Raw genomic sequence first — 12,190 nt, 5'->3', positions numbered from 1 at the left:
GCTTGCTCAGATATGTTTTGTGAACCTGTTTTAGGTTCTTTCATTATATACACTTGATTTTTTTGCAGAGTCTCTATTAGGATTGAGGAAGTTGCTCAGCCAGGCAAAAGAAAACCATGACTGCAAAGCTCTGCAGTTTGGCTTAACTTTATATTGGCATTTCATTGATTCAGCTGTATTATCCAGTCTATTTTGAAACTGGACTTAATTTTACAATACTACAGGATAAATGTATCATTATTATTGATAAATATTGTTATGCTTAGATGAGAATTATATGTCACATTTCTCTGTTTTTATGAGGGCTTTTGTTTTGGATGGAAAACATTCTAGAGCAGCATGAGGTTTATCTCAAAATCATCGAGAATACATTCTTCAAAATTCTGGTTTGTGAGGTTCAGATACGTAATTTCACATACAAAATTATAACCTCTGAGATACCTATTATTGTACAGGAGCAAAATGTTACAGTGATGATAGATATTTCCTTAAAAATATTAATTAAATGTTCAGAAGGGATCCAAAAAGGAAACACTGCTAGGAATTATTAGGAAAAGAATACAAGACAAATTAAGAAGTATTCTTATACTGCTGTGTGAGTTCTTGCTCATGTTGGGTATTTGTGGAGTTCTGGTCTCTTCATCTCTTAAGAAAAATACAGTAGAAGTTAGGAGACAACAAAAATGATCGAATGTATGGAGTAGCTTCCAAACCAGGGTCAATTCAGTAGGCTGGTCATCATCAGTTTGGGAGAATTAGGCAGGACATAATAAAGGTTTATAAAATCTTGTGTGGAATGAAGTAAGGAAATAGGTTTGTCACTGTTTTTTTTTTTTTCCAAAACAAGACCTGAGAGACATCAAATGTCTCCACTGAGTGCTGGTTAAAAATAAAAAGAGCTGGCTTCTCATGCAGTCTGAGTTCAAGCTAAGGAACCTCTTGCCACTGGAGGCTGTGGATACTAAAAGTTCACATTAATACAAGGAAAGCCCAGACAAGTTCGTGAAAGACAAATCTGCTGAGATTTCCTAAATTCACAAACATTGCTTCTGGCTAAAGATGTCCCTCAACTACAGGCTAGTATATGCTGGAAGAGTGTTTGAGGAAATATGGATGATACGGTGAATGATCTCTAATGAAGGTTCAAAGCAAATTACTTTTAATGTATGGCACCAGTCATTTGTATTCATCAGGATCTTGTTTAAAAAATATTACAGATATGATCATAAGTGTAACATTACTCGTTTTTTTAAAAAAACTCCAAGACAAAATTTGTTGATGTGGGGCTTCTTTTATATTCTGTTCCTTTTATTGTCAAAGATACCAGAAAACTGCAAGAATTATGAATTTTCTGTACCAAAAGATTGCTTTCTTATTATATCTAGACCAAAGAAGCAAATGAGTTTTGTTAATGAAATAGTCTTGAAGAGTTTAAATTGACCATAGATCTTAGCAAGAATATTATGTATTTTGGAAGCTGGATTAACATACATAGAACAATTCACAATTATGTTTTGCATTACTTTTCTTTCAACAGAAAATTCCTTGCTTCGCTATATGAGCAATGAGAAAATAGGTCAAGAAGACTACATGTTTCAAAGGAATAGCAAAAAGGATACTGGAAAAAAGTCCAAAAAGAAGGGAGACAAGTGTAGTAGTCCAAGTCATTACTCACTGTTGCCTAGTTTACAAATGGACTCATTGAGACAAGAAGTCATGGGCACACCTGGACCAGAAACTGCTTTGTACCACGTGAGTAAAAATAACATTAACAAGAGTTGTTGCTCTGCGCTTGTGATGAGAGACTGTCTTTACAGGGATGTTGAAACCTTTTTTGAATTGCTGCTGTTGCACTGATTCCTGTTCTTCAGACAATAACCAGATCTCAAAGAAATATTTTAGAATTCTTTATTTTGCTATTACAAATGTGGGATGGACACCAATGTTTTATCTCCTTTAACTAGAAGATGTCATGTTTGAAATGGAGTGTGGTGTCTCTGCCTTGACTTACTTACTACTGATGGAAAGGGAAGAAGCAGCTGTTTCCAGAGTGACTAGAAACCTTCTTTCCGACATGTATGTCACTGCAATATGCTAAGTCTTATCAGACAATCACTTCATTGCAGGTATTTGAAAGGCCTGATAATGGCAGGAAAACTTGTGGGAGGCATTTGTTTTTCCTTTGAGGTAAGGGGAGCCCTAATGAATGTAACTGTTTTTAACATACAGCTCTCAATAATTCAAGTAAATGTGAAGGAAGGGATTCTACTGAATAGGATGTAAAAGGAAAATTGCAGTAACTTGCTCGTTTTTAAATGTGTCAAGAAAATGGCATTAGAAGATCATATTAGAACATATTTTAGGTATTATATCACGATCACCCCATGAAAGTATTTACATTTTACATCCTAGTAAAAGACGTCATTGTAGAGGAATATACAGAGAGTAACTGTACAGCAAAACAATAGATATAATTGAAATTATCTTCATATACTAACAAAGAGTATGTAATTTAGATTGACAGTGTCTAAAGGAGATGGCACTGTGGGCTTGTCAGGAAGTCTACTGTGAAAATCTGATGGGTGGAGCTTCACTGAACCTGTAAGAGATAAGTAACTTGTATTTATGTTGCAAAACATCACTACGGATTATTGTATTGTAATTGGTGTAGATTAATTGAAACTAAGGGAGCCTTAGCGTCCTTTTACACCATCTGAGTGGTTAGTCCACTGGCTTCTAGAACTCCTTAATGTGCTGCAGTGTATAGGTGAATCTGATAAACTTCAGAGTTGTCATTATCATTAAAAGTGCTTGTGGTGCACTTTAATTAAATCAGGTTTCCAGATGCAAGAACCGCTATTCCCTTTCTTTTTCATTTGTAGTAATTTAGGTATGATGATAAACATTTTTTTCTTAAATTATTATTTCAAACTTCAGTCTTACACTCTTTTGTAAGTTGGAAATCTGATAGTTGGGAGATTTCAGTTTGCAAAGGCAGACTGATATACAGTGTTTCCCTAATACATGAAGTAAATGAGATTGCAAGTGTCCCCAAACTGTCCTCTTCATAATGTCTGCAATCTTTCCTAGAAGGAATTTAATCAGTGCAAGAGCCCTTGAAATCAAATATTTACAGAAAAAAAAAAAAAATGAAAGTTATTTGTATAACAGAGGACTTTCTGTTCTGTACAGAACAGTATAATAAATTTGCAACACTTTCCATGTATTGAGAAAAAACTCCTGTCTCAATAACATTTCTTTGTTAGTATACTTTAAATTCCTGACACTATGCAGTAAAAAAGCTTTTGTTTTTAAGGTGCCACCTTTATTTTTCCTTGGTTTCTTCTACTGCTCATTTTGTCTAGTTTCCAAATTGTGTTCAAAAATAAATGATGTACACAGGAAGATTTTTCAAAATTCTGATGCAGAAGTTAATGAACAATAGCAAACTTAGAATTGACAATCATCATTTTTCATGTCCTTTGGATACTTGTCCACAAAACACCTGAACTGTTAACACTACAAATTCTACCAGTGTCTGCTAATCCTTTTTGTGCATCATTACCATTAAAGGATGTCTCTCTCTATAATCTTCAGCATCTTTTTGAAAGTTTAGTGGGGCCTTATTTATTGATAAACATAAATAAAGGTTATTCATTCTTCAAAGTATGAATCAGTATTGATCTACTAACTAGCTGTGAAGCAAAATGCATGAAATAAACAGAAAGAGGAAGCTTAGGCCATTGATTTGTCCCCAGGGAAATGAGAAGGAGCCCTTCACAAAGCATTCACAGCCCTCTGCAGCTGATTATTGCTGGTCCTGTCACTGGAAGCCACCCGGCTCCCACCATGCAGTACAATACAGTTCCCTTTTTGTTGTGATGGCACCCAGGCATACTGGCTTATGAAACCCTAGTGTTGTTTGCAGATGGGGCTATATGCCTTTGCCACATAACAGAGCCAGAGGTTTTGTGATAAATTGGACAGAACTTTTCTTAAAATCTTAGATAAACAGTGCAGTGAGCAGATAAAGCACAGGGGAATACAGATAAAACACAAGGAACTCTTATCTGAATGCGGTACAATGTTATTAAACAATAGATAACAAATAGGAAAATGAAAATATACTTGATGCTTAATTTCAAATTGCATCTTAAAGATCACTAAAAAGTGGCTGTCCTATTAGAAAATATTTTTTACAAGCATCAGCCACTTAGTTTTCACAAAGACTTTGGATTATCTGTAAATGGGAGCCTCTGAATGAGCATGAGTTCAGTGCAGAGGAATGGTGATAACTCCAAAAACTGTACTAATGTAGTGAAAGAGACTAGAGGTTTTTGTTTGGCTTAGTTGGTTTTTTTTAAGAAGTCAATGCTCACCATACTAGAATACCAGATGAAGAGAGAATACTGTGACTCTCTGCGCTGCATACCACAAGCCAATGGATTTTCCTGAAGTGCGGCTCCTAGCAGGTGGCTGTAGCTGAACTTGTATCTGTAGTGCCTCAATCATTTGTATTAGGTCCCAGTACTAAAGAATACTCTGCCAGGCTTGTTAAGTAGTTCCAATCCCTGGTTGCTCTTGTTGTTAAAGTTTTCTCTTGTTAGCCTGTGTTTATCTGGTTTCTGTGTCCATCCTTAGTTATAAATGTACCTTTATCCCCTAGTTTTAGAGGTCTTTTGTTAGCAAATTTTATCTCCCAATATAGGAATGTACAGGTTATAATCAAATAACTTTTTAGCCTTCTGTTGCTGAAAAGAAATAGAGTGAGCATCTCAGGTTCGTTATCAGAGTGTGTTTTCATATTCTTTCATCATTCTCATAATTCTTTCAACTCCTCCTGTTTCATCCTAAAGAATCTTAAGTATCCTAAACATCCTTCTTGAAGTACATATGCCAGAACAGAACATAAATTTCCAGGAGCTGGATAGAAAGGTAATCTAAACTTTCTATTCCTATTCACTACCTCTCTGTTTAAATATTTAAAGGACTATTTACCCATTTTAACCATAGACTTGGAGTGTGAGTATGTTTGTTACTCAGTTTTGATTTTAGTTTTTCTGTAATGTCAATTTTCCAAATCACTGATTTGCAAGACTGGTGTTCTCAATCTAATAATTTACATCTTGCATTCTTTGTTTTTAAATATATAACATTGTTTATAATTGGCCATGTTGAAACACGCTACCTCTTGGGTATGCTTGCTGAATAATCTATGACTCTGAAGCAACCCTGAGTAGGAAGTACTACAGAATAAGGGCTCTGGGCCCTCAAATTAGGCCTCTCTGATTCCCAAGTTCATAACATGGAGTATAGAGGCTCCAGGAATCTGAGGTCTGCTGTGAAATGGAACTTAAGGAAACCCTTGTTTTGAAATTATCTTTTTAATATGCATATTCTGTGAAATTTTTTTAAAAAACCCAACAACTGTACATTTAATTTCTTTATTTTTTCCTCTATTTTCTTTTCCCTTTTTTCTGGACTCTCTTGAATAGAAACCATGTTGCTCACTCAGCATTCAGGTCTCATCTATGTCATTCACTGGTCCTTGATTCTGTATTACCTTTATTCAATGATGTTTTCATTCTTTTTTGAGTCCATTGATATAAATGTTAAATAATTTTCTACTAAGAATGCATCCCAGTGGTTAATGATGAATTCCCTTACAATTCTAGGCCTCTTTCTTTTCGAATTTTGCAGCCATTGATATGTGTAGGTTGATTACCTTTTTACTGTGGAGGCTTTCTGCAGAAAAGCAACTTTTACAATTATGGTGCCTTCAACTCCTTGCTTCTAATGCTTTCATACATGTCTCCATAGAAATAAAAAAGTCTTTGATCAAAAAGCTACACTGATAAATTAAATTACCACCACAGAAATGGTATAGTTTTGTCCTATAAACAAAGTGGACGGCATTAAAAAATTACCATGGTAATTCAGAAGTGCGTGGTTGTTGTTTTGCTAAAAAGTTGTTGGTTTTGCTAAAAATTGTTTTGAAAAATGCCATTAGATTCAAATTGTTATATTCTGAAGTGATCACAAGAATCTGGCAGTCTAGCATTTTCATGACTGTCAGCATAGTAAATTTGCATAAAATCACTGTTTTTAAGGATTTTTTTTTTGTGTCATTGACCTGCCATTACAATCAAAAACTGTGTGGTCAAAGGAGCATTTCAGTTATGGCCTTGAAAAGTAAACAGTGTTTACTTGTTTCCACTGAACATAACTGATGTGATAGCTAATATAATAGCAAAAGAAAAAAAAACTAATTTGTCTTATGTCTGTGAAGTAATTGTCTCTTGTATCCACTTAGGGTATTTTTTTATGCCCACATACAATGTCTCTTCACCACTTTGCTTTGTTTTGTTTCCCATTCCAGAAAGTGTTTCCAGCGTACATTGATTTCTAGCCAAGTTGTTTTTTTGCGTTCTATTTTTCTTCCTCAGTATTGCAAAAGAAATACCAACACAGAGTGTTAATGTTTTTATTAAGCCAAGGCAAACTGTTTGAGCTGTTGCTAATCTAGTGTGCAGTCAATGTGATCTATTACTGTAGATATAAAATGGTGCAGTTAAAATTGTCTTGGACCTTTGGGGGACAAGAAACAAAAGTTCTGACACATGATTATGGTTTTTTAAGTTCATTACGGTATTCTGTATAGGAATTTCTTTGGTACGTTGTGCTTTGTTTTCCTTGCAGGAAAGTAATGTGGTTATTTAGGAGGGACATAGTGTCATGAGTCAAATGAAGTTCCGCATCAGGTTAATAATAATCTGCTCCTATCTGGATCAATACAACTTTCCCTTAGTCTAGAAACAGCATTGCTGTAGGAAGAAAAGGTTGCAGCCTATTGTAGATGCTAGGGAATTACATAAGAAAAAGCAACCTTGCTTACAAACTGTTTCCAAACCTACACCTATAAACTTATATTATTGACCTTGTTCCTTTTCCCTTCCTGCCTCCTACGCCTTTGCCTTTTCCGGTGTATGCTCACTTGTTCATATGTGTTTAGCAATACCTAATGACTTGCTTGTCATAGGAAAAGTGGCAAAAAAGTAACAGCTTCTTGCTTTGCTGATAGCTAGCCTGTTCAAAATTGTTTAATTAATTACAGTCATTTTCTTGGTCATTTTAATTGTATTTGCAAATAAAGTAAGTTTAGCAGCAAGATGTACCTTTTAAAATTCATGCATTTGTAACAGATGGCTCAGGCGTGGATGCAGGAAAGAAACTAAGGACTTGTTCTGTAGGGGTTTTGCTGAAGCTACATGTGTAAATGTGTACATATGCACTATTTTTAATGTCCCAGTTTTACTTTAAATAAAGGAGGATTTAAATAAAAGCTATCAGCTGGGGTTTTTTTTTTCTGCAAATTGAATTAAGTTAGTGCACCTTTAGCAAAGTTAATTTTTTCCTCTTTTAGCAATGTGTAACTATCCATGTGGTTGGAGTGCAGCTCAGTGACTCTTAACTCACATAATTAATTTCAGTGCTTGCTGCAATGAGCACCTACAGAGAGCAAAGCACTCTCCTTTCTACTCTGCCAGTGAGGACACTGACACAATGATGAAGAGGGATTTGGCCAAGGTTATAATTTCAGTTGTCTCTCTCCACAAGTCTTTGTGAGGTTGCTGTACCAGTTCAGCTCAGTGGGTTTGCTCAGCAGAGCTGGTGCGTCCTCACCAGTCTGGGCGTGCAAAGTTCAATTGGTTGTTAACAGAGATCTTGTTGAACATACTGTAGGTGAAGAAGATTTGCTTATGGCCCTATTGCAACAATAAATTTTTAGCTGATAAGATAACTTTTCTTCTTAAATTATGCATATTTCCAGATGTTTCTTGCCTTCCATCCCTCCAGAGAAAAATACAGGGAAATGCTTTTTAAAAGTTCAATTCATAATGTATGTGTTTTGGTGTTCTCAATACAGAGAATTTACCAAAAGCTCATGATTTTGAAAACTTTAAAGTCTAACTCTACTTAAGTGGTTTATTTTCTCTTACTCCTCCTATTCCTCTCTGCTGAAAGGAAGGAAAAAGCGAAAGTTATTGAACATAAAGTACCTACATTTTAAATGAAAATTCTTGAATTGAATAGGCATGTATTTATGAAACCTTTTAGTTGTAGTACTCAGTAGCTAGCACTTAAGAAAGTGCAGAACATGTGCGTATTAGTTTCCTAATAAGCTTGTGCACAAGCTACCCATCAATTTGTTGCAAAAATCTTTGCATAAAAATGGCATCTAATAAGCACTATATAGTGGAAAATTATTTACCAAAAAAAACCTCCAAACCACCCCCACAGGAAAACTAACAGTTTATTATAATTGTAAGTATCACAGTATTTCAAGAATGTTCGTTTGGTGAAATTTTGTTATGGATATTTGTAATTAAACAAAAATAAGTTTGTAGAGAAAAAAATTGAAAATCAGTTGCACAGATTTTAAGTAGGTGTCTGAAATCTAGAATGTCATTATATCATTACAACAGATGAATTTGGTACATTTTCTTCATCAAATTGTTTGAAGTCCAACTCTGGCAGTAGTTAAATATCAGTATTCTCTTTTGCTTTTTCTCCTCCCTGTTTTCAAAATTGTCTATAGTTAGTCTTGTAATTACTATAGAATAAAAGTCTAGCAGGGGATATCAAAGTCCGGTTTCATCTAAGTGCATAATGAAAAATATTTTCCATAAGTATTTCCATTATTTTTGTTAATATTTGAATTAGTATTGCATCTTCTCTATAGTCTTTCATCTGCATTTAAATATTTGTATTAAAATAATACTGAAGATTGCAAAATAATTACAGGATTACAGGCTTCAATCATCAGCAAAGAAATTTTTAAACTCCTTCTTGGATATGTGCTTGTAAGAATTCATAGAATGGTTTGGGTTAGAAGGGAGCTTCACAGGTCATCTAGTTCAACCTCCCTGCAAGGAGCAGGGACATCTTCAACTAGATAATGCTTAAGTACTTGATTTAGAAAATTATACTTGTGTTAAAGTTAAAAAGCATTGGTATTTTTATATTCTCAGCTGAGAAACTGCACTGGATTTCAAATAACTGTCCAGAAATTAAATGAACATTATGAATAGTTTTTGAAATATTTCATAATTGTGAAAAATTTCCGTCTATCTATTACCACAGTAAGAAAGGATTAAAAAGCTCCTTTCTCTGCTGCTTTGTTGCAAATTAGCCCTTTATAGTCTAGATATAATTGTGCACGCTATAGCTTCCACTATAAAGACAGGAAAACACAAACCTCAACTGAAAGTAGAGCATATGCTGTTGAAATTTCACAAGTGAAAAATTTGTCATTCTTCACGATGTCTAGCCTTTTCAAAAATAGCTGTCTCAGATTGGACTCCAAGTATGTTCCCGGGCGCCTCAGGAGAACAGGTCCAATAGTCTGAACTGCTGTGATGCCCTAGTTTCTTCACAAGTACTTGTGTGTTTATGAAGGTCCAGCATAGCTTGGCTGTGGTAAAAACAATCACTGGAGTGTCCCTCTCTGGAGGTGACTGCAGCATTTATGACATTTACATTCCTTTATTCTGTAGATTACAGTGGTCATATGTCACCTTAGGTTTTTTTAGCCTTATGGGGATATAGGAGAGCACTTTGGCCTGTTCTATAACTTCAATTCCTTGTTCATTTTTCTATCAATTAGCATGTAGCAAGGAAATAAGGCTGTGACGATATCTAGGTCCATGTGTGTGGAATTGGAAGGATCTCACCATTCTGCAGTAGAAACAGCTTAACAGGCTTATGAAGTTATAGAATAATCTAATTTGGAGTTCTTTTAAAAGGCTCAAAGTCTATTCAGAGGCAAAAGTGCTGGTGAAATGTTTCATCTAATGCAATGCAGAGGAGAATACCCAATTTTGCTATGAAGGTATCATGAGTACCTATCTTGTATTCATTTCTCTTGTCAGCTTTCTAGTACAGTTCAGTTATAGAAGGTATTTTGCTCTGAGAGACAACTGGAAAGAATAACCATTTAAAAATTCAGTAAAGGGAAGATGGGTAAGAGGAGGAAACATAATGGAAAATTCTTATCTAGTGCCTTTGTGAGTCTGAAACACTGTCATGTCCCACAACCACAATCATCTCATTGGCCACAGGCAGCTTTAAATGCCTACACATTGGCACATGTTGGGTTTCTTTCAGTTGGAGACTCATGGTTTTATGTATATAATTCAGACAGAAGAGCAGCATCTCTCACGTTCAAGCTGGAATAGTGGTTCCAGCCCTTGGCCAACTTCTTCGCTCCAAAAAGAAACCATCTAAATGATACTATATGTATTCCTTCCTTCCCATGCGGCACTTTACAAATTTAACAAGCACAAAACAAGTAATAAAAATTTATTATATTTAAAGTTATATTGTTAAAATCAGTGTAGGAACTTCATCTAGGCCGTAAGTGAGCAGAGTAGCATATAAAACAAACAAAATTGTGAAATAGTTAACTGGTAAGCAAAGTACACCTTGCTCCATAAGGTACTTGTGGCAATTGGGAGTAACTGGGATAGCTGTAAGATTGTTGTGCTAAAAGGTAAATCTGGGTAGTCCATCTGGTTTGGTAAAAATCTAGTCTGAAATAAATCTTCTGCATTTCTAAGAGAAAAGGCAAGAGAGAAACAGCATGGAAATTCCTTGCTAATGGAAGATGGCATTGTATTATTTTTAGACTAGTGCAATCAACATAGATGAATAGAGAGGCCTCCTGGGTCTAGTCCTCTGCTATTGCAGTTAATCACCTTCATTTAATCCTATTCAGATATGTATTAAATTCCACATTCAAACATGGTATGAATTGCTGTTGCTAATGATGCGACCAGTAAAAGGAGGTAAACTGGGTGAATAGATGGCCAGTTGTGATTCCAAGAAAAATGTTAGACAGACGGGAGGAAAGAGAACAAAATTGTGATTAGACTGTCAGCAAGAGAAAGGCATCACTTGTAATGAATTTGCTACAGAAAAAATCCAAATGCCTCAGAAACAGCATAAAGTGCACGGGATAATAGGATAATTCAGACTGGGAGGGACCCCGGGAGGTCTCTACTCTGGTCTTTGGCTCAGAGCAAGGCCAGCTCTAAGGTCAGACAAGGCTTCTCAGGGCTTTGCACAGTCCGGTGTTGGAAACCTCCTGAGATGGAAGCTGCACAAACTCATGGCCAACCTGCTGCAGTGCTTGGCTGTCCTCATGGCAAAATGTTGAAGGTGAACGATAAAACAGAGGTTTCAGCAGTAACTGAGAGGATAGCAACTTGCCTGTTGCCTGTTTCTGTTATATCACTGCTGTTTAGCTAAAATCATCTTGTGAAAGTGCCTCAGTAATCTCACATTTGTTCTGCCAGTTCTAGACTCTCGATCCTTTGAACTCAAGACTGCAGAGAGTGGATGTGCACATGCAGATTTATACTTGTGTTCTGGTTAAGCGTACATTCTGCACAATAGTAATATTTTGTTTTCTCAGGAAGGAGTGCTAGGTTTTTTTAACTATATGGAATAATACCTGCATTGTTCATAGGGAATATTATTCCTATCACAAATAAGAGAATATTTTCACATCTACATCACTTCCCTTTGAAAGAAGCAGTTAATACCATGAATTTTCTCTTATTGGGGAAGCAGTAGCCGAAATGAAATTTGAAGTTATTGAATGTGGAAGATTTTGCATCTATTTCTATATACTCTGTCATTTTTATTAAAATCCAGAGTTAAGTATTGCAGCAAAGCAAAATGCTCTAGAGATGAGACGAAATTGTTTTATAGGCCATCATGAAGCACAGTTGGGAGTTTTTTGTGGAAAAATTTTGTTTTAAACTTTCTCTATTACCTTCTTTCACATCTGACCATGAGGGAAAAAATGGCCTGCTATAATTTCTTTCCATGACGAAGCTGGGGAATTCCTTAAAAATGAGAGAGTTACTGTAAAGGTCATCTAGTCCCGTCCTGCCAGTGTAGATTTATTCCCTACTGCATATGATATAATGCTCACAAAGTGTAATTTTACATTGTCAAGAGATGTAGATCTATAGACTAATAAATCTCCCAGCTCAGAACATTTCCTAATTTCCTTTCACATTCCCATTCTCTATTTTTTCTGTTATCTGTTTCAGTTAATCATTCCTGATTGTATGCTGCTTTTATTACCTGAGAGAGGACTTTTGCTTTTGTAGATACTAAC

General features: G+C 35.5%; 1 protein-coding gene across 7 annotated transcripts in view; it reads left to right on the top strand.

The window, feature by feature from the left end:
- CNKSR2 (connector enhancer of kinase suppressor of Ras 2) overlaps positions 1 to 12,190 on the top strand; it is a 213,191-nt gene that overhangs the window by 134,192 nt on the left and 66,809 nt on the right. For all 7 annotated transcript variants that reach the window (XM_086767283.1, XM_086767251.1, XM_086767275.1 and 4 more), the window contains one exon: positions 1,538 to 1,752. In XM_086767283.1, the coding sequence (XP_086623409.1) occupies positions 1,538 to 1,752 (215 nt within the window). The remainder of the gene's footprint in view (positions 1 to 1,537; positions 1,753 to 12,190) is intronic.

Source organism: Chlamydotis macqueenii, chromosome 1 (genome assembly GCF_036417535.1).
Source record: "Chlamydotis macqueenii isolate bChlMac1 chromosome 1, bChlMac1.mat, whole genome shotgun sequence".
NCBI lineage: Eukaryota > Metazoa > Chordata > Aves > Otidiformes > Otididae > Chlamydotis > Chlamydotis macqueenii.
Note: the sequence above shows the minus strand (reverse complement) of the source record. Positions and strands in the feature narration are given on the sequence as shown.